At 34.6% G+C, this 24,623-nt stretch overlaps 1 protein-coding gene and 1 long non-coding RNA gene across 2 annotated transcripts; both read right to left on the reverse strand.

Annotated features, from left to right (window-relative positions):
* Positions 1-553: 553 nt before the first annotated feature.
* Positions 554-12,639, reverse strand: LOC104901411 (vacuolar cation/proton exchanger 2). The gene is made up of 12 exons (XM_010688984.4): positions 12,239-12,639; positions 10,461-10,727; positions 9,949-10,016; positions 9,829-9,857; positions 9,413-9,609; positions 9,084-9,296; positions 8,083-8,220; positions 3,973-4,089; positions 3,750-3,803; positions 2,867-2,983; positions 1,537-1,630; positions 554-913 (listed from the first exon to the last, which is right to left on the reverse strand). Exons 2-12 carry the CDS (start codon positions 10,725-10,727, stop codon positions 909-911), a joined length of 1,299 nt encoding a protein of 432 aa, XP_010687286.1. The 5' UTR covers positions 12,239-12,639; the 3' UTR covers positions 554-908.
* Positions 6,755-8,075, reverse strand: LOC125492234 (uncharacterized). The gene is made up of 2 exons (XR_007268683.1): positions 7,545-8,075; positions 6,755-7,466 (listed from the first exon to the last, which is right to left on the reverse strand). It is a non-coding gene; the product is annotated as an uncharacterized LOC125492234 (long non-coding RNA).
* Positions 12,640-24,623: the final 11,984 nt, after the last annotated feature.

The following is a 24,623-nucleotide window of genomic DNA, read 5'->3' on the forward strand; positions in this document are numbered from 1 at the left end:
AGAATAATTTCAATCACATTGTTTTTGTAATATTATATAGATAACGCCATGTACCAAGGATCTTGGTCTAATGGTTAAGATTGAGGTACTGTAAACGATAAGTCACAGGTTCGAATCCCCCCTCCCCTTCTTTGTACTTTGTACCGCCTTCGTGGCTCATATGGATCAAAAAAATATATATTTAGATAACTCCAAGTATCTAAAAATTACAAATCACCAACTTAAACTCCTTCCCAAAATTCACGGGCTTCTATTTATGCAAAATTGGCTTCTATTTCATACAGTGATCCTGCCAAACAAATGATAACTTCTTTTAAAAAAACGCACTTTACGAGAGAAAACACACTTACACAAATGGTGTTTATTAGTTGAGATATGCATTTATTCTGAAATCACAAAAAAGAGAATAATCTAGTTTCCGTCTACATCATTGCCATTTGTGGCTCTCTATAAGTAGAAGTATAACTAAATAGACATGAAAAAAAAATCAAATAAAAAAAAAAACAAAATCCAGCATCAATTTTAGTAATTTCCCTGATGGATTCATCCAACATCCAGAAAAAAATATGCTTGCATTTGGTTAGTTCAGGTTCAAACAACACCACAACTAGACGCCGTCCAATGTGGCAATAAAAGAAAAGCTACTTGACCGCGGACGACCAGTTATGGACAATCCCATAAGCGCAAAGAAAATGACATCTTACAACAAAATTGGCTTTTCCACCAGAAAACAGCAGTAGAAGCATTTTCCTTTTATAGGTGACTTGGGACACCCAGATCATTTGCATCCAAGAGAAAATCCCACCATAAAAGACATAATGTTACAGGCCTGAACTTAATGTGGCATCTTTTCCCTGGCAATGTGAGATGTTCAATAATGTCGATGATCGGTGGTTAGCAATGAAGTTTTAATCTGCAGCATGAACCAAGGAAATAGTGTGAAAGCTTGAAGCCCAAACTTAAACCATGCATCTCGAGGAAGACAAGACATTTTATCTAATTCTCAAGCCTTGGGATTAAAAGCTCTTAACCTGTAACTTCACCCCCACCCCCACCCCCATCCCCAGTTTTCCTTCTCCCCAAACCACAGGTGAAAGGAAGGTAAAGAAAGCAACTAAACGCGGAGATCTTAAATTGTATAGTGTAAACAATATATGCACTCTTCTCAAAAGAAATATCAGTGATGGCTACTTTGAGTTTAGATGTCATTCTTCCATTTTTTTTTTTAAAGAAAAAAGAGAACAGACTTTTATATCTTTTATCCATTAACGTCTTCAGTTGCAGAAGAGAAGACAATAAGGAAATTTTGCAATCCCTTTCACTTTAGAACTTTCACAATTATGGAGTGGATTTTTGTGTCCTGTCTTAGACTGAACCTCATAATGGAACACTCCCTTCTCTCCTCACATTATCAATGCATATGCTCAATTATAAAACTAATCTCATCCCTGGTTGTTTGAGAAATGAAGCCGACTATCAATCATAAATGGATATGATGGGGACAAAAACTACTAAACGAATTATTTAAGCACACACCTTCCTTAACATCATTATGTACAAAGAAGCTGGCCGCAACAATAAGATAACACAGCACAAGCATCAAGCCTTTAAAATAATTTGATGTTCCTTCCTGCAACAGTTGACAATATAAAGATCAGCATGCAGCGTCAACAGTGCATTATGATTTCAGAATCTAGTTTGAGATGTACTTCTCATCCCCCGAAAATTTCACATGGTGACAAAAATTGCTGGGTTATTCATCTCAAACTCTTTGTGTGTTTATGTCTTGATATTTTAGGCTCATGTCATGGTGTATGCTGAGGAGTCTGTGTTTCTGATTACTTGCAGTGCCATTTGGCAGTCATGTCATAGTGAAATTGTGTGGACTTTCTTGAGCTTGTTGGATTAATCAAGTCATTTGATATATGCCAATTCCACGTAGAAAAATCTTTAGTTGCCAGTTCTCTCAATATAGAATGAGATTGACTTGGGTCTCAAATCGGTTTTTGTTTCGGTTTTCTGGGACATTATTTGACTGGAGGAATTTTTTTAAAATTTGAGAAAATTAAATACCAACAACTAAGCCAACTTATGAAGTTTTTTTGATCTTGTTTTATGAACACACATGGGTAAAGCTACCTATATCTAGATCTTTAGCTATCTTTGATAGAATCACATACTTTGGGTCTATAATTTGGCAAGTAACACATATCAGGAAGAATGTCAACTGGACCAATTGTTTTGAGGTGTTTGTTTCTTTGAAACCTAAGCTAAGTTATGTTGGGTTTGTTTATATACCAATAAACATCCCATATGCCTTTAGCCTCCATTACGGAATGTTCTATGACGACAATGACATACACACATTATTCTTACAGCGAGGTTCGGAGTGTTGGCCCCTTAGTAGATTATTAGTCATTTCTCATTTGCTATAGAGTTAAACTATCTTTTGAGAGTTTCTCCGCACCTCATGCACAATTTTCATATATATTTTGGAGAATTCGTCCCTTTGTGAAATTATTGGCCATTAGTTAGAGAATTGTCCTTCCTTTTGAGTTTTGAAAGCTTCTGGATTTGGAGTATTGAGCTTTTGTACTATCCTCTCATATTAATGTCATTGAGAATTTTTACCATGTTATAATATGCAAAAAAATATTTATAAGAGGCACGCCACACCAACATTGGTGGTATAACGCATTTACACTAAGATAAAGTAACCTTACTGAGTAACCCTTCATAATTTAACAAGTCAACAGTGCATGACTCATGATATGATGATTAACCTCTTCGTGATGAAGTTTCAACCATCTTTCATGTTAATTAAACTTATTAGAAAGCAATAAACAGATGAAAGCAAATGGCAAACCTGAAGCATAAATGCAACCACCAGAACTGTCACAAATAGAGTAGCAGTCTCGAAAAGTTGAAAGTTCAGATCCATGGGCTGGCCCATAAGCCAACCAACTATCACACAAAAGGGAATCTGCAAAATCAAGGGCAGTCATAAGTGATCCTCAATCCAGGGGTATGTAGCTGAGTAAAAGATACTCTTTTTAATAGATACTGATAGTTCTGCAGAAAAATAATTATAAACTAGAAGAGCCAGGGACAAAACAAAGCCACCACAGTAACACTCGATCCCAGAATAATCATAGTAGTGGGCCTAGTGGCACACCACTCCTGCAAACGATAGCAACCGGAAACACCAAAGAAAAACTTCATATAATTCCAAAACCAACAGAGAGTGACTTCATGGTAAATCATCAATTCTTTCGTTTAATAGCGGCATTTGACTAGATTGAGCAATCTCTATGAAATGCTTACTAATGTCCTAAGGGGAAAATTCTTGCAAATCAAGTGCCCTCATAATATGGTTTGCATAAACAATACAGATGTCAAATCAGCTGCAAAATTACACGTGAACATTGTCAAACGAGTATTCTTGAACTTCCAATCCCATAATTTTGTTAACAGCAAAGAAAAAACAACTCTCCAGGTCTTACATAACAATTCTATCAATCAAATAAACGACATTACAAGCTCAGAAATTGTGTTCGAAAATCAACAGTGCATAAAACCAGAAGAAAGTGGTGTCTTGAGAACCTCACAAGGTTGAACATAGTTGGACATAAACAACACTCAAGTTACAATTTAACCTTAAAGCCTACAAATTAACCTGTACAGCAGCCCAGAAAAGTAATTACCCCAATAAATCATATCAAATTTGCGGCATTAGTGATATCACTTACCACAAACATTGAGATTTGTGTAGATGAGCCAATTGCTACCCCAAGTGTGATATCCTACATAATCAATGAAGAAAACCAATCAATCACATTACTAAGAAACATGAAGCCATATATTTGGCATCATTACTATAGCAAATTACAAAGATGGCCCCTATTTAAAGAGCAGCCAATACAGAGTCTCATTGCTACCAAAATAAGTGCACATATAAGATGGAGCACTAACAAGCTTATCCTTAACGGCAAACATAATTGCACTAGCATGCTCAGCAGCATTCCCCACAATTGGAAGTAGAATCACACTAATAAAAGCAACGGGCATATTCCATGAGTCGGAGGCACCCTGCAAAAGATCAACAAAATGTAATATGTCATCTGCCAGCACATCCACAATAATCATTTCGCACCAAATGTAACTAATGAATTTCCTAGAATTCTGTGACGATCCTGCCCAAAAAATCAACCACAACAACAAATACAAGCAAGAAGCAAGCAAGCCCAAATCGAGCTAGCAGGATAAGTTGCATTAAGATAGTCACCACTGAGCTTTCGAGAGGTTCAGACTCTCCCAAGAACAAAATAACTAAATGGCAATTGTACTTCTGTATACCCTCCTTCTATTTACCCCTTCCCCTTATATACAACTGCTGAATTTCGCCCACTACCCAAAATTCCCTTTTCTCTAACAGCTTATGACACACCTGTCAGTAATTATTACATGCACTGAATTTCTGTTAAGAAAGATTGATTTACTGATTTGCCCCTGTCATCCTTGGTTCTGGACTGATTTATCCTTCTTCTTGCAGCGTGTGTATGTGAGCATAGGTGGAGGAACTGGATTCATTACAAATTCTTTATTCAGTACTCAGATGCATACATAGCAATTGGTTAGACCATGACATAGGCAGGAGGGCTCAGAAGCATGGAATAACTTCTGCAGATTTTCCTATGGAGTGACTAGGATCACAGACAAGAAAATAAAAAATAGTAACAATTAGCATATGTAAATTAGGTTATCGGTGTAGCATATGTGGACCTTAGATGTATGTAACTTAAAGAAAAAAATTATGTTCTTAACTTCATTTAAATGCTCAACAAATTTTGACGCTTCATGGGGTGCGTTAGATGAAATGAATGTATCATAATGAAGAAACTGGATATTTTAACAACTTTCACTACCCTTTTTGTTGGGCTGACCTTACTAGTTATTTGCCATGATTTCCCACAAACTGTCAAGATCTTATATACAACCCACGGAACCAGTAAGATGAACTACCTCATCCCATGGAAGGCTCAAGCATAAAATAACTAAAATCTTTGCTTGAAGCCCCTAAAAGAGTTTGTGAAATGTAATGTCTTCCTCTTCATATAAGAGTCTAGGTACTTTGATTTACAATCAATTAATTGATTAGATAATTAATCTAATAATTTTTTTGGAAAATAGAACACATAATATTCCATCCCTATTTGAAGTTTACCTAAGATTGCACCTAAACTGTGACCACCATAATCATCTCAATGGTTTTTCAACAATTTTCTTTTAATTTCACAAATTCAATTAAATTTTTACTGCTGTGCTCACTTTAGTTTTCCAGTCAGAAATAAGAGAATCAATTTGCAATTTCACCAAACATCAGTATAAAGAACTAATGCTAAGAGTTGGTTAAACAAATCAATACATTAAATATTTAATACTAACAGTCAGTCACTCCTCTCCATTTCATGTCAAAAGATAATGTCTGGAAACTGGACACTCTGACATGGGTATGCTATCTTGAAACATGAGACCTTTATTAAAAGAAATCCAAGTCTAATACTTTGCCACATACACGTGTCCAATATAAGTACTTGGGTCGGACGAACATGGGGATAAACAAGTCAAGTAACCCAACCAACTATCAAAAATTGATAGTCAAACAACACATTTCTCATTTTGTCAATTATAAATAAGTAATATCTGATTCAGTGTCCATAAAACTATTAAACTTGATAAGCATCTTCGCTGATGCTTTCAGGTGAACTCTCTCAATAATCAATGCAGGCTCTGCTCTCCTTATCTAATTTTTGCTAAACGTAACATAGTTTTACTTAATTAGCTGAACTTGATCTTGCTGAAACTTTATTTTGTTGAACTGAACTTATTTCTGCTAAATTCTTTTACTGACCTTAACTCATTTTTTAACCACTGAACTAAATTTTGGTACTCTTACTTATTCTAGTCAAACTTATTTATATAAGTTGAGAAGGATATTGCCAAAGTTGGAAGACTAGAAAGAAAGAAAATAATGGATAAAAATCAAACAATTTCCACTTTTTAGTTGTTGCCCTTGGGAATACATGTCACTGTGGGAGTAAAGCTATGTATATCTGATCTCTCCTTATCTTGCCTTCGACAAAAACCTCTGTGGGGCTGTTAGGATTATTTTATGTGATTACAAGTGAAGTTGACATTTCGAGAAATAGGCCAAGTAAATTGAAAAGGCTTCACCTTGAATTTAGCTTTAAGCATCATATATATAGAGCTGGAGAAACAATAAGCATCTTCAAGCTTTAGAGTCAGCACATAGCTTCATATTCAATGAGAAGATGACTTAAGAACCAACAGTTGGCATAATTACAATGTGAGACCACAACAAGGCGGTGTTTCCAGCTATAAAAGGATGGTACGATCAAATCAAGCTGTCAAAAGGCATGTTCACTGTATTATAAGTGTGTTCTTTTCCTATATTGCCCCGAGTCATGAGTACTAGAACTTTGGTGTCAAAACAAGGCCGTATCGTATTATATCGCCCGTGTCGTAAAGGTTCTCAAACCTACATCGCATCGTAAATGTAAAAAAACTGCGTTTAAGCGGGTTCAAGGGATATCTCATGCTCTGAGCTGATATTTGGCAGTCAACAGTCGCGTCATCTCTGTTTCCGCATCACCATGACAGTTACCGCGATCGTGACCGAAACCGCATATTCGAACTATGACTAGAACACAACCCAACAAGCAGATAAACGGGCTAGTGCCACTAATCTATGATTCTTTATACATATCACATATTTAAGTTATGACGATGTCATTCCACGTCGATACAAATATACCTAAGAACCAGAAATGAGGTCACACAAATATATAGTGGAAATTACCAGAAACTCCATTGAAGATAAGTTGCAGGAATTGAGATCTAAAGAAGAAACTATCATATCCATAATTCCAGATGGAGGTGCAAGAAGATCAGTATAGATCACATGAAGAGAGGTTGGCAAGCCCAATAAGAACTTTGTGGCTGTATGATTAGACATAGCTGTACTCAGTTATTTCTAATCACCTAACCGTTAATAGAACTCTGTTGTGCCCAAGGATTCTCAAGAAAGCCTTTAGTTATAGAGTCTCTGTGTTGCTTGCTCTTTATTGATTATGCTCGTCAAATGGGCTTTCGCTTGTCATCTTCCCACAACTTTCCTCAATCTACAATGTTTGACAGCTTATATGAAATGTTTTCCCCAATGATGTCTTTGACACACTGTTTCATCAGCAATAAGGTAGTGCATTGCAAACCATGATATGCTTGAAAAGATGCACATAAGATGTGCTGTCCAAGTGCTTAGATAGGCCTCCTACCATTGCTATCTTTTTCTTTTACTTTCTTCATGCTGAAATATTTTTCCTTCTCTCCATAGTCTCCACCACACTATACACTCCCTCAACACCAGATATGCTAAAATCGTTTGGCTGCATCAATTTCACCAGAGTCTACTGTCAGTAACCTATTTATACCCAGAATCTTTAACATTAAGAAGTACAACTCACTTCAAAGGCGCACACCACATGCCTGTGATTTATGCCCAGGCTCTATGACTTCTATGGTCTGAGTGTGCCTAGAACCTAGATCCTATTTAAACACTGACCACGGCCTTGTCAACTAAATCTTCTGCACATTTTCACTGGATTGCAGTTGTTGTCACTATAATCTTCTATATTGCCCTTAGATCCTGTAGCAGAAGGTGGTTGATGATGGTTGGTTGCTACAATTTTTCTCGACAGCAAGATAGCCAGATATAGCTAGCAAAAGGTGCTAGATTGGTAGACAATGATTGCTTAATCCTTTACACACACGAACAACAAAAAGAAAGAAGAAACAAAGACATTGGTTAAGCTTAAGTATCCCTTTCCCCAAAAGTGAAAACAAAATCACACGTTGGTTAAGCTTAATTATCTCCTTTCACCATCAAAATCATCAGGCCATACACATCAAAGCGATTCATCACCGGAAAAATTTACATATTGAGTAATACATACAACAAGAAGATATTTTTGATGAAATGTACAATGAGATGTGACGAAATACCTGTAAAGCATCAACAAGATATCCGGATAGTACTGATACCCATAAGGTCAATATAGCAAGCCACGCAATTGCTTCCCAGTAAGTTATCTCAGGAGTTTCATCATCATCAGAATCTTCTACAATATTATTGCTCGTTTCCTGAACCATTAACAAGAATTAGTACAACAAAGTTATCATGATAATTGATAATCATACTACCTTGAGTAAAGTAACTACTAGTAGAACTTTTCCAGCAATTATAAAGTTTAAGTTGTGCATGTCTAAGCCTACCTACCCCACCCTAGACACAGAAGCCTCAATAGTGGTATGACATGGCTTCAACTCGAAAACATGTTCATGATGGTCATAAAGACATAAGCATAACATTCTTGAGCCATACTGACATGGAAAACTTTTGGGCATCAAAGAAAAGTCCCACTGTGCATTGTGAAAATTCATACTAGTCAATTTCAATAGATTTTGCCTTCAGACACCAACTTCGACCAAGTACTCTCAATACACAAACAATATTGAACAATTGATTCCTTAGACACCAACTTCAACCACGTATTTTGATACAGAGACAGCATGCACACAGAGAAGAACATAAAATTTGAGAAATAGTAGGCCAGTATGCAGTATGGAGTACAATAATATCTCCTAATTCCTAACAAATGGTTGTTATTCGTAGCAAAAAGATACACTTCCTCTATTTGTTTTTAAAAGCAATACTTTTGACTTTTGCCGCACTCACACACCTCAGTTTGACGGCTTGTTTTTACTAATTTATAAAAAAAACATACAAAATGTTGATGGAATTGTTACAATAAATATATTCATAATCTCAACTTTTCATAATTTTTACGAATATATAATTAGAGATATTAATTGGCAAGTTGTGCATTGGCAATCGTAAAAGTCAAACTGATGCACTTATTAAGAAACAGAGGAAGTATCAAATATGAAGCATCCTCATCAGCAACAAAAATAAATAGAAACATGTATTCCATGGGCAAACGCACCCCATCAAGAGGATCATAAAGATTATGTTGACTTCTTAGCTGAAAGAACAGGTAGCTTGCGTACGCCACCAGCATGATGCCGCTACTAAATCTTGAAAGAGAGAGCTCTGACTTGCCAAAATGCACCTCAGTGTGTGTAAAATGGAGCACAGCTGGAAAAGTTATACCCATCACAGCCATTAGCAACAAGCCAGAGTTCATCAAGGCTGCAGACTGTCAAAAATTACATAGGTAAATATCACATCATCATGAAAGATGAGTTAGAAATGCTAAACCTATACATCAGATTCTGCATAGTAATGGTTGATCAAACAAAGACAACTGTTTACCTTGTCGAAACTCTGGATTTTTGGATGATGAACAACACCACCAGTGAAAAAGGCACATCCAAGAACTAAGAGCATATTTGACAATATAGAGCCCAATAAAGATTGTTGAACCACTCTAATCATTCCCATCTTCAGCGCATAGATCGAAATTATCATCTCTGTAGCATTGCCAAATGTGGCATTTAACAAACCTCCCACTGGATGCCAACAAATTTTGTTAGTTCGCCAAGTCTAATGCAAGCAGAAATGTACTAATACTATATTGCATAACCAAGCTCATTATGGTCTATGTATGCCTAGGTCGCAAATGTAATATCAAAAGACATCATTATACAAGTATGCACCAAAAACAACAAGCCACAAAAAAGAAAATGATATTAGTACATCTGACGGTGGGAAAAGTCAGTAGTTATTACCTGTAGGGCCTGTATAGAATGCAAGCTGCCTGCATCGTAAAGCACGGAGTAGCATACATTAGTAATTATTATTTGCATAACTGAGATATTAGAGAGCTTCATGAAACAGAGCAAGCTTACTCTGTTGCATAACCCAAGCGCTCTGCCAAAGGGGTGATTCCCAATAAGCTTAGAAAGAAGATCCATCCCTGGAATCCATACCAATTTGATAAGATGACAGAGAAGGAACAGAATACTTCCCATCTTTATTCAATAACATAGTTAGCCATGAGTGGATGCAATAAATTTAAGTTTGAAGACTCCCATTAATGGGGAAAGCACAAGCATGGACCATAACAACGAAAGTAACCTTTCGTGAAGTCCCTTTACTGAAAAATAGAAGTAACATGTCCTACAGTCACAAGCACAAGTCCCGAAAAATATCACTTAGAACAGGTAAAGGAAGATTCAAATTGAATTTCTCATACTTCCACTTTAGTTAAGTGACGGAGAGACCAATAGAAATGAAAAAAAAAATTATTTAAAAGGGAAAGTTGTGAAATCATGCTAAAACTAAGTTATTCATTGTCAGCAAACGACATAAGTGATTTTTAAATTTGGGTAGAGTATTATGGAAGTATAGTGCTGCTTACATGTTTGTGAGTCAAGTAGTGGAGCAATATGGCCAAAGGGCCAAATGGTAGTAGCACATTTATTTTAGCTTTTATTAAGACTGTGTATATACTGCTAAAAGGGCTGATACGCAGCTTCTTTATTAACTGTGAATCTGGAACTTCTCTTTGCATTGCTGAAGATGTTTCAAAAACTAGAGGATGCACCCCCTTTCTACTGGATATGGTTGAGCTAAGTGGAATGTCCTCTCCAAATTCAAGGTCCAACTTTCCATCAACTGGTTCCATCTGCAAACACCAAAAAACTGATGGGTCAAGGCCAGGTGCATAATAGAAAAAACTCAACATATAGCACTGTGCCAAAGGCAATCCATCTCTGAATCTCATGAGTAAACTGTTCTTACAATCAAAGAGTAATGAAGTTAAATCAACGCCTTTCCAGAAAAGATTTTGAACTTTCCATTCCACGAAATTTTATTCTATATAACATACGCAGTAGACTCTATTGTTTTTATCTGAAAGTATCATTCGATTTAGTAATGAAACTGAAGTAATTAAATTAACAAATTAAGATAAGGGAAGATTAGAACCTAAATTTAGTCTATAAAACTGTGCAATATGGCAGCTAGGAAAAAGTGTGTGCAAAGGTATGACTGGAACAAACGAGGAATCTGGAATAAGGTATTGAATTAAAAAACTGAAACAAAACATGGCAGAAAATATAAATTCATGCTCCCGAGAAATTGCTGAGCAGAAGTCAAGGCGAAGGAAAAAGAACCCCCACTAATATTTCAGGTGGAATATCAGGAAGTCTAGGCAGGATAACGAAGAGTGAGGAGCTCAGGCTAGAATGTTCCTTAAGTCAGAAATTTAAGTAGTGACGACATCATTATACCTATACTCAAAGATTCACTTTCAAGCACCAACATATAGAAATAAGATTATTACTATATAACCATTAAACAATTAGGCTCTCTGATTTTAAATGCTCCCAAACCCAACCATGGAATTAAAATAAATACCTTAACATAGCTAAAACCATTCATCAACAATAGGAAAAACATACATTTGTAACCTTCACATACTTCCCACAGACAAAGAAAGGAGAAATTGACTAGGAGTGGCAATTGAAAGAGATGCCAGTGCAATGCATAGGACAGCCAACATGTTAAAACTCATGGACATGGATTAGATAATTGCAACTAGTATATACCTAATTCACTAATCCCCCGCAAACTGCAGTTTAAAAAAAGCCGTGTTATTACACACAAGTGCCACACTTTAGGGATTTGGTTAACAAAATTAGGTAGTAAATTGCGTTCCCATACTCATTGTTGTATCACGAATTAGGTAAAACACACGGTTGCAACATTAAGAAGCAAATATTTAGCAATGTCCAAAATGAGAGCAAACAAGACTGAGCATCTCATAGTTATGACTTCAATATCAAAGCTATTGTGCTCAATAAACTTCCAATGTCAATCAAGATTGAAAATAAGACAAGTGCATAAGCAGCATATGAAGCCATGTTAAACCCTTAAATATTACAATTTACAAAGTGGGGGGACCAAGCAGTGAGCTACAAGCTTCATTACTAAAACACTGTTAACACTGTAACACTGAACAGAAACAAACAAAACACACATAAATCAAAAACACAAATAAGTCAATGATGATCAAATCCAGATATATAACATGCTAAATCAGATCCATTTTAACAACAAATTACAAACCAAAGTCAATAATAATCTGACCAAGTAAAACAAAAATCCAAACAATAAATGAGTAATTTGGATTACCTCTACAAAAACAGCTGAAGTAGTTAATAAATTTGATGGGTGCTTCAATTTGAATGTTTCTGAGATTCTTCCTTGAAAAACAAATAGTACCCAGCTTGAAGAAGTTGAAAATGAGAGCAGAAAAGGAAAGAAAAATGAAAGTTCCTGTCTTTTATATTAGTTGGTTGTGTTGTTTTATTGGAATCAGCTAAGAACAGCTATACTTCTCAGCTGAAGTTTCAAGATTTAAGAGAAATAGTCGTCGCAGATGGAGGGAGATGAAGATGAAACTTCCACGAAGTAACCCATTGAAATTCAAAGAATTTCTTAAACCAGACTAGTTTCCTTTTCTCAAGTTTAAAATTAATTTTCTGTGTTTAAATTATTAAATTGAGAAAGTGGGTTTTAATGTTTTGGTTGTCTTGTCAGTTTCACGTCGTTTCTCATCTAACATTGACGGTTATTAGAAATTTAGAACTAACTTAGGAGTTAGGACAAGATAGATATTTGGGCAACAAATAACGTGACTCAGGTCAGATAAGTACGCTATGTTTGGTAAGTGGTGCTAACATACGAGTGCTCAAATCTAGCCGACCCTATAAATATGAGTTGCTACTTGATTATGTTATCGACCTGCAAAATTAAGCGAAATATTTAAGTTGTGTTGTGAGAAATATGGAAATAAGATAATATAAGTAGAGAGAGTTTTGTATATTGAAGTATTTTGATCTGATGCGTATATGTAAATCTTACGCTTACATATTTATAGTGGTAAATTATACCACTGTTTACATAGAGTAGAGTAGTAGGGCGGTAGAAAAATGTTGCATTGCATTGAATGTTGATGGGCATTGTCAAAGTTGGTGTACTCCAAAGTCCAACCTGACAGTCACAACTATGTAACACTCCCCCTTGAATGTCAGTGTTGGTTCTATGTTTTATATGCTTTTGATATACTGCCTCATTAAAAACCTTGTTAGGAAAAACCCGGTGGGACAAAAACCTGATCGAAGGGAAAAAGAGTGCAGCGCATATAATACTCCCCCTCAATCTAGCATATATCACGAAGATGATGCATTCCAATTTTTCGGACTAATTCTTCAAATTTCTTCGCCGGAAGGATTTGGTGAATAAATCTGCAAGATTCTCACATGATTGGATTTGTCGATGTTGATCGTCCCTTCCTTTTGGAGGTCATGAGTGAAGAAGAGCTTTGGTGATAAATGTTTAGTTCTGTCTCCTTTGATGTACCCTTCGCTTACTTGGGTGATGCATGCAGTATTGTCTTCGTAGATGATAGTTGGATTTGTTGTTATTGTTTCCATCCCACATTCTTCTTGGATATTCTTGATCATTGACCTTAGCCATACACATTCCCTTCCAGCTTCATAAAGAGCAATTAATTCTGCATGATTTGATGATGTGGCCGTCAAAGTCTGCTTTGTAGATTTCCAAGATATTGCAGTACCTCCATAAGTGAATACATATCCGGATTGAGACTTAGCCTTTTGTGGGTCTGAAGGTAGCCAGCATCTGCATATCCAATGAGTGACGCATTGGTCTTGACTGATAGAATAATCCGAGATCTTGTGTTCCTCGAAGATAACGTAATAAGTGTCTGACTCCATTCCAATGTCTCTTTTGGTGCATTGCTGTATCTAGCTAAAGTTTACTGAAAAAGCTATGTCAGGTCGAGTATTGTTAGCCAAGTACATTAAGCACCAATTGCACTTAGATATGGTACTTCAGGACCAAGAATCTCCTCGTTTCTTCTCGTGGTCTGAATGGATCATCTTTCTCATTCAGGGAACGCACTACCATTGGAGAACTTATTGGGTGGGCTTTGTCCATGAAAAAACGTTTCAGGATTTTTTCTGTATAGTTTGATTGATGGACAAAAATCCCATTTCTTAGATGTTCCATTTGCAGGCCAAGGCAAAATTTTGTCTTCCCGAGATCTTTCATCTCAAATTCTTTCATCAAGTATTTTGCAGTCGCTTCAAGTTCTCTAGGAGTTCCGATAATGTTCAAATCATCGACATATACAGCAATGATCGCGAATCCTGATTTAGATCGCTTAATGAAAACACAGGGACTGATTTGATTATTTTTGAATCCTTCTTTCAATAGGTATTCACTAAGACGATTTACCACATTCTTCCAGATTGTTTTAACCCATAGAGTGATTTTCTCAATTTTATTGAGAACATCTCTTTGGGCATGCAATTTTCTGGTAGTTTTAGTCCTTCAGGAACTTTCATATAAATATCTGTGTCAAGTGAGCCATACAAATATGCGGTCACTACATCCATCAATCTCATTTGCAATCCTTTCGAAACTGATAAACTTACCAGAAATCTTAGTGTAGTTGCATCGACTACTGGAGAATATGTCTCATCATAATCAATCCCTGGCATTTGCGAAAAACCTTGGGCTACTAATCTTGCCTTATATCTAGTAACCTCATTTTTCTCATTTCGTTTTCTCACGAATACCCATTTGTACCCAACTGGTTTTACACCTTTTGGTATTTGGGTTATTTGACCGAATACTTCACGTTTTTCAAGTGATCTCAATTCTGCTTGAATTGCCTCTTTCCATTTTGGCCAATCTTTTCTACGGCGACATTCATCAACTGTATTTGGCTCTACATCATTTTCATCGTATGTCATTTCAACCGCTATCGAGTAAGCAAAAATTTCATTCAAGACAACATCTTTTCGATTCCATTGTCTCTTTGTAGAAACATAAATTAATTGAAGTTTCATTGTTGTCTAGCTTTCATGTTCCTTTTCTTCTGGAACACGTTTTCTTCATTTTTGTTTTCATCATGCTCTGTTGGGAGATTTATATTAATTTCGTTCGTTGTCTCCCCTTGCCTTTTCATTTTTCTCGGTTTTAAATCTTTAGAACCGGGTGGTCTGCCACGTTTTCGACGTGCTATTGACTCATTTTCAATTGCCTTATTGTCATTAGGAATTTCAATCCGTTCCGGAGCATTCGCAGCAGGTACATGTGACTTTGTCACTTTCTTAGAATCTGTGAATGCATCTGGCAATTGGTTTGCAATACTTTGCAGATGAACAATTTTCTTGACTTCTTGTTCACATGAATTTGTTCTCGGGTCCAGAAACGACATTTGCGATGCGTTCCATGTAATTTCCGATTTTATATTTTGTGGGTCCACTTTCTCTCCCCCTAAGGATGGGAATACCGACTCATTAAAATGACAGTCGGCAAATCGAGCCGTAAATAGATCACCAGTTGTTGGCTCTAAATATTTGATAATTGATGGAGATTCAAATCCAACTATATTCCCATCCTTCTTTGTGGACCCATTTTAGTACGTTGGGGCGGAGCAATAGGTACATGTACAGCGCACCCAAAAATTCTCAAATGTGAGATATTCGGTTCTCGACCAGATACTAATTGTAATGGTGAGAATTTGTGATAGGCTGTCGGCCTTAATCTTATCAATGTTGCCGCATGTAATATAGCATGACCCCAAGTAGTAGATGGAATTTTGACCTCATTATTAATGGTCTTGCAATTAATTGTAGTCTTTTGATTAATGATTCAGCAAGACCATTTTGTGTATGTACATGAGGTACAGGGTGCTCAACAATAATCCCAATAGACATGCAATAGTCATTAAATGTTTGGGATGTAAATTCCCCAGCATTGTCTAATCTTATTTTCTTTATTGTATGATCTGGGAATTCTTAATCGAATTATTTGAGCCAAAAGTTTTGCAAATGCAACATTTCTGCTTGACAGAAGGCTCACATGTGACCATCGAGTAGAGGCATCAATTAATACCATGAAATAACGAAATGGTCCACATGCAGGATGAATAGGCCCACAAATATCTCCTTGAATTCTTTCTAAAAACATTGGAGATTCAGTGGCAATCTTATTTATAGATGGTCTGATTATCAATTTGCCAAGTGAGCATGCAGAGCATGTTAATTCATTTGACCGAGGAATTTTGACATTCTTTATAGAGTGTCCATTTGAGTTTTCAATGATTCTATGCATCATTCCTGTGCCGGGATGGCCTAATCGGTCATGCCTAAGAGTAAATGATTTTCTATTATCTAACTTCTGGTTAGATATCATATTAATTTCAATCGGACGTATATCTATGCGATATAGTCCCGAGGAAATTGCTGGCAATTTTTCATAGATGTATTTCTTGCCGTTTTTTCTGCCGTTAGGCATATGAATTCCTCTTTGTTCACCGTCATTGTTTCCAAATGGTAACCATTCTGACGTACATCTTTGAAACTTATGAGGTTCCTTCGAGATTTACTCGAATATAATGCGTCATTAATTATCAATTTTGTCCCATTTGGAAATATAATGCAAGCTTTTCCAGAGCCTTCAATTAGCTTGGCTGTCCCAGAAATTGTACTAACATTTGCTTGGAATATTGTAAGTTTTGAAAAATACTCTTTATTTTTCAATATGGTGTGTGTTGTCCCACTGTCCAGGAGACATTGTTCTTTGTTCCAACTTCTGATGAATTCATATCTTCATAAATAATAAATACGATTGTATAATATATTTTAAAATAAATACATGAAAGTGGATATTGAAGCAGTTAAATAAACTAAGCACATTAATCGATTGTGATCTAAACAAATTATTTTCTTCAGCATCATCCATAAAAAAATCTGAAACATCAAGGCTGGGCATGGATGTAGTGGCTTCATTAACAAAGTTTGCTTCAGCATTTTTTCCTTTGTTTTTTATTGAAGCTTGATATAGATCTACCAAATGTTTGGCAGTACGACATGTGCGGCCCCAGTGCCCAGTCATGCCACATCTATGGCAAGTATCATTTCCTTTATAGGACGTCTGCCTCTGATTTCCAGATGATTGTCCCCAATTTTTATCAGAATGTTTAAAATTATTATTTCTTGGGGAAAATCGGCCTCTTCCACGTCCACGCCCTCGGCCACGGTAATTACCACGTCCTCTCCCACGACCGTTGTAATTACCGCTCCACCACTATGTATAGCATTTGCTTCTGGTGGATTAGAGCTTTCTATTGCATTTATCTCATGAGTGGCTGAAGACCCCGTAGGTCTAAGATTATGATTTTTCAGCAAAAGATCATTATTTTGTTCAGCCACAAGTAGTACTGAGATTAGCTCAGAGTACTTTTTGAAAGCTCTGAACCTGTATTGTTCTGCCAATATGATATTAGAGGCGTGGAAAGTGGAGAGCGTTTTGTTTATCATTTGCTCTTCTGTGATGGGATGATCACAATATCTTAACAATGATACAATTCTAAACAATGTTGAATTGTAATCACTGACTGTTTTAAAATCCTGGAACCTCAGATTGGTCCAGTCATAATGTGCCTTTGGGAGAAGCACATTTTTGTGATGCCCATATCTTTCATTTAGGCTATCCCATAGTTCTTTTGGATCATCCACAAGTAGATATTCACTTTTTAAACTTTCATGTAAATGATGTTCTTAGGAGGACTAAGGCTTTTGCCTTTTCTTGTACAGTCGCAATTTTAACTGATGCGGCTGTTGTAGTTGCATCCCCTTGTTGGGTTGTCACATCTTTAATTGTATGTTCCAGTCCTTGGGCCTTTAAATTCATTTGGGCGTCCACCGTCCATTCTAAAAACTTTTGCCCAGATAGATCTAGTATGTTAAATTGTCTTTTCACTAGATCTCCCATTCTTTTGACTACAAATAGGTAAATATTTGAAATTAGTAATGATGATAAATCACATATATATATTATCTCCCCCTGATTTATATCATTATTATTATAGATAAATAATACAAACAAAAAAAACTAAAAATAGCATACAACAATAATGAAGCTAAAAAAAACAAGAAAATAAAAAATAGAAACAAAATACAACAAGTGAATAAACAAAAAAAAACTTCCTAAAATGCACTTAAAGACAAAAAAAATTGATATTCATGTGCATTTTTCGCCATTCTTCCAGGGGAATTTTTTTTGTCTCCTATTATGTATTAGGAGATATATCATTAATGCCATGAGGAGGAAAAAGAAACCGGCTATAAGAAATAAGTAAGTTTTATTTTCCTAAAATCCTCTTCAAAAGAGGAAGATGAGGGTGAGGACGGTTGTTCGGCGTTAAACATGGTGGCCGGAAGGTTGAGGAAGAAGAAAAAAAATTTGTGGGTTTAGAGAAAAAAAATCGGAAGAAGATAAGGATATGTGGTGAAAATGGGGATGGTAATCCGCTTTTATAGAGGGTTATCCCTAACTGTGCATTCATATCAGTTAAAAAATATACAACGCAATAAAATTCTAATATTGACAAATATATTAGAGCATGCTAGTAAATTGGATATAATATATGTAACTATAAATGCAAAAAAATAGAAGATTAGAGACAATAATATATAATAATGTTCTAATGCTTGTTCCCTGCATATACATACAATTATTGCACATATAAGAGATAATAATTATCATTTCACTAGGCCGTCCATATACGGCAATAAAAAAAATTAACCTGTCCATATAGGCGGTTAAGAGCAAAAAATAAAATAACATAAATAAAAGTCCTTGCCCTCCATGAAGGGCGTTAAATTGTTCTGTCGTTAGAGTATGGTGACGTTTACTACTAGTTTCTTCCTGTTCATCTCTATCTCTTTTATTACTGGGCGGAGGTTGATTTTCAGCTGGTTGTATAGGAGGGTTATTATTGGTGTTGGGAACAGGGGTTTGTGGGTTTTCTCTGGTATGGGTATTTGTACCGTTGTTACGGTTACTGGGTCGGGGCTGTATTACAGTTCCCCTCGCTGGGTTGGTAGTAAATGGCACATTGTTTCGCTCTATCCAAAAATAAACACCCGAAACAGTGACATTATGTAAAATAATGTTAATCCCGTTACTTTGTTGGTCCATGTTTGGATAGTAAAGGGTTGAGCTTGGAAAAAAAATTTAAACTTAAAAACAAAATGGATGTAAAGATTTTAAGGATACCTTAAAAATTTTTGGTAGAACACTCGTGCTGATAACGTGTTGTGAGAAATATGGAAATAAGATAATACAAGTAGAGAGAGTTTTGTATATTGAAGTATTTTGATCTGATGCGTATATGTAAATCTTACGCTTACATATTTATAGTGGTAAATTATACCACTGTTTACATAGAGTAGAGTAGTAGGGCGGTAGAAAAATGTTGCATTGCATTGAATGTTGATGGGCATTGTCAAAGTTGGTGTACTCCAAAGTCCAACCTGACAGTCACAACTATTGTAACAAGTTGAAATAAGAGTGTTGGAAAATATATATTATCTATACTAATATATTAAAAGGCGTGCGTAATTGAGGAATGGTGCCACGTGGCGCTCTTCCTGGGAAGTTTTAGGGCCTGTTCTCTTCGGCATAAAACAGTTGAACTGAACTGAAAATAAGATGGGGAGAACAGACCCTTAGTTCATGTAATGAATATACAATAAAAAAAATTAGAAATTGCATAGTATAGGTTCTGATCCCGGCCCATGACCTCATGATTCATGTACTAAAGTTTTAACCACTAGACCAAGTTTTATTTAGTATTATCATATCAAAGTACAATATTAATAAATGAAAATTTTTCTTACCCGGGACATAGCCCGGGCCTTATAACTAGTTATTTTATAAAAAAGTTGGAATTTGGTAATACTAAAACTATTATTACATTATCCCTTCAAAAACTATTATTACATTAGCTTTTATGTTTTTAACGGAGCAACTAATTATTGGATTCAGGCAACATCACGGATAATTTAAGAAAACTTAATAGATATTGTTTGGGAGTGACACTTATCGCAAAAATAAGTCATAGCTTTGTGGTTTGATCAACTATATATCTATATATATCTATATAAAGTTGGGTACAGAAATCCTATGTGTCACCCTCACAATTAATTCGCCAAATGTCAAATTCTCATGCCTTCTCACAATCCATGTGCCACGCACGTGTAAATTGGAGGAAATCTATTGCTTATGTGTCGTTTGCATATTACTTCAAGGCGTGTGCCATAATATTTAAAGCTATGAAAGAATATTAAGTAAATAAATTACAATCCTCTTCATTAGGAAAGAGTATTATAATCATCCTTAAATCAAGCAAATAAACATATAAAAGATTTATGTACAAGAATTAAGGAAATTTGATTGGAAGAATTATTTGTTATCATCCTTAAATCATTTACTCCATCAATACAAAAATCATAATACTACATGTGTTGAGTTCATGTCCATCATTCTCAAATGATCATAAAATATTGTTATACCATTTGCTGAGTTCAATTCATTGCTCCATCAACACAAAAATCATAATACATTAATCCATTGCATCGATTAATATAACGTCACTTAAACAAAAGGGGGAAAATGGTATATTTTAAGTTGTAAATGATTGTTATCTACAAAATTATATAGTAGATGCGGGTAGAAAGACTTATATTTTAAAGAAAAAATAAGATTAACAACTTAGTTACATAAAATCAGGGTATAATTTTTGGACCATGTTTTTTAAAACATTTCATTAGGCAAATATATATAGATAATTTGACTAAACCAAATTTGTATGATGACCTAGAATGAAATTATGATATCTACCTATTTTTAAGGAAAGTTTAGAAAATATTTTCTCCAAGTATTGAAACAGTGAAGTGTCACTATTTCAAGCAAACATTATTTTAAAAGTATGAGTAATCTATATATTTATCTAAAAGCAAAAATTATTTTAGCCACGTGAAGAGAATAGAGATTTTTTTAAATAAAAATCTTTAACTTGAGCAAAGAAAAATGAAACTATTTCCAAAATTATATTACATCTTTAATTATTAGTTATTACCATAATATATGTTGTACGATATAACAAGGATATAACACTATTATATTACCTTTATGAGCAATAAATTTTTTTTTCATAAAACATTGTTAGGAAATACTCCAGGATCGTTGACATTGTACAATATAACATGGATATAACATGAATGTCATAAGTCATAGTTCAACACATGGGTTGCAAGCTAATTTTCGAGTATTCTAAATACAAGATCATAAAATTTAAATCACCAGCTAATATTTTTATGTTTATCTGTAATTTTTACAATTGTTGAAATTTGAAATTCAAAATTGAAAAAGGACTTTGAATTTTTTTTTTTTTTTTTGGAAATGATATCAGTTATCTATCTTTTTTTTCAAAAAATTGTTCAAAACGAAAATGATATGTCACCATTTATTTATTTTTCACGTTTTTCAATAAAACACTGTTAGAAAGTGCAATCAAATTACTACGATTTCTTGCTAAAAATTATCAATTACATCATATTATGCATAAATCTTTTAATAACTGAAAATTATATTATTATATGTTTATATCGGAACAACTTGCAATACTAGATAGTATATTTATATGAGTTATGAAAATCGTGTAGTTAATATTCATTGTATAATATAATCCATAAATCTTTAAACCATGACTGTATAATGTACCGGTCATAAGGCAATTTTAATTATTCTCAATACAAGAATATTGATTGAACACAAGCTAAGTAATCATTACAACAACAAACACTTCTCCCTAATATTGTAACTATTCAACGTACTAAGTTTTAATTATTCTTAACACAAGATCATAAAATTTAAATCACAAGTTATTAGTTTTACAATTTAGATAGAATTGTTCTAATGTAGTTCTCAAAGTCTAAATGCACGGACGGTATAGTCAATAACATTGATGGAAACATGTAAAAGTATTTTATATTGCCAGTTTAAGAGTATGAGCAAAATTTTCAGATATCAAGGCCATTTTACAAAAATCATAACTATATAACATACGGGTCATAGCCACATTTAATACTCTCGATACAAGATCATAAAATTTAAAACACATATTATTAGTTTTAAAATTTAGATAGAATTATCTCATGAGTTCTTAAAGTTTAATAGCATTGACTATAGTCATTGAAATTGATAACAATATGTCAAAAGTATTTCATACCAATTCAAAAGTATTGAACAACTTTTTTTTCTTTTATGTACGTAAATAATCATGAATTCAACCATTGATTTCCTATAGCTAACCACTCATACTTCAGAAAATGTGTATATGGGAATAGCAAATTAAAATCTACTTTTTCAAACTTATATGTATGTTTCATTTTTTACATTCCTAATTTTTATATTATCATTTTTATAGATTAACGGGTTAAATACTTCCACCATGATTTTAGGAGAGATAATATAAAATCTTTAATTTATTAAAACAAAAAATTCCCGTGCAAGTGGCACAAGTCTAAAACCGATTTTATAATGTATTCTTAATATACGATATTATTATCAAAAAACTTTAAATCACGAGCTAATATTCAAACTATAATTTTACGAGACCATCCTAAAATATTAAATTTATAAAACAAAAAACTTCTTGTGCATGTTGATGTGTTTTTTTGTTTCATAACGTATTTATCAATTTATATATCACAATTATAAGATTTTCAAACTATAAAATGTTGTAACAAATATCGTGATATATAATTTTACATTTTATAATCTTTCAACTTTAAATACTTGGATTCTAATAATTATGAATTAGATAAATTGGAATAAAAACACTACTTAATAAACAAAATGCAACACATAGATTATGCACGAGACCAAATCATATCTATATAAAACCTCCCGTGCATTTTGCATGGGTTAAAAGCTAGTATACTAATAAACCTTGATCACATTGTCCTATGTGTCAGCTATACTTTCTCTCGCCATTTGGCAATGAAAATCGCTTTCCCAAAAATTCGATTGCCACGTGCCACGTAGCATATTAAAAAATTCGTCAACTAATAGCTTTCGCCAAGTGTCATGATTTTAAACAATTGTGTTGGTCGAAATTTTTTCCATTCCTTCATAGAATACTAATGTAGAGAGTTAATAACAATAATTAAATACAACAAATGTATAAAGCACAAAATTCACAATAGTTGGCAGCTTAATATCATAATATTTTAAAAGAGACATAACCAAAAGATATGACTACTATCCAATATCCATCAAATAACATAACTAGCTAGAGAAAAAAAATAGTAGTTCAAATGTAATCTTACCATCAATGCCACTACACAACATCACCAAAACAAGGATAAGTGACAACAACAACAATAAACAAGCACAAGATAGAAGGAAGAAGAAGCAGTAGCAGAACAGAACCACCGGTGCTACATCTACGTCAATTGAAGAATCGCTCTCAAAACTAGCCATCATCCCCTTGACTCAGACTGAGAAATGTATATTTTGCAAAAATGGTGACTCTGCACAACAGATAACAAAAATCAGAGAATTATTTTGTGGACTCCAAACATATTGGAAGCATAGTATAAATAAGATATTTCTACATTCACACAAAAAGAAAATTATTGAAGACTAGAGAAATTTATTCAAGACTTAAGAGAAATTTACCTAATGGAAAAGGCTAGTATCATCATCCTCATCATCCTCTTCTTCATTTAAATCCTCGTCACAAGAATATGGGTCAGACTCCAAGTCTACAGAAATACCATGCTCATCACGGCGCCAATCTTGGACACACACTAGTGCTTGCACAGTCTTTGGCTTCAATGAACTAGATATAATTTTCCCTCCAAGGCTAAAAGTCGATTCAAAAGCTATTGTACTAACCGGAATTATTGTTAGTAGATCTCTTGCCATATTTGGAAGCTTCGGAAATCAAATTGCATTTAGATGCCAAAATTCCAATACATCCAATTCCGAGTTCATGTCAAGTGCCTCATCCTCCAAATATACATCAAGTTGTGACTTTCTAATTTGCATACTAATACTTCTTGGATTGCAGCTATTGTAATCCTCAAAATAGTTTTGGCCTAACCCACTACTAGGAGGAGAAGGAGCAACAATAGGAGAAATAAATGATTGCAATTTATATTCGTTATACAAAGTTTTCAAAGTAGTTGAGATTTCTCTAACTTGTATCATACCATCCTCTTCACCAAACAACTTTACCAAACAATATTCCACAAACTTTATTTTGAATCTAGGGTCAAGAACGGCCGCACAAGATATGATCACATTATACTCGGACCAATACTTGTCAAACTTCACTAATATAGGTTCCACTGCACTAGATAGAAAAATATGTGGGCCTTTTGTTGTCTCAATCAAGCAACGGTGAGCCATCCACGCCCCCTTGAAGTACAAATTGGAGGTCGGGGAATTAACAGCCGAAACATACAAGTGACATCATAGAAAATATTTAAGAACTGGTGAAAAACAAACAATTTTCCCATTTCGACTTTCGAGGCACATAAAACTTGAAATTAGAGTTCACCAACCCCAAATGAATAAACACATCCTTGTAATAGAGTATGTTATCAAGCATCTTAAAAGTGGA

Source organism: Beta vulgaris, chromosome 8 (genome assembly GCF_026745355.1).
Source record: "Beta vulgaris subsp. vulgaris cultivar EL10 chromosome 8, EL10.2, whole genome shotgun sequence".
Taxonomy (NCBI): domain Eukaryota; kingdom Viridiplantae; phylum Streptophyta; class Magnoliopsida; order Caryophyllales; family Amaranthaceae; genus Beta; species Beta vulgaris.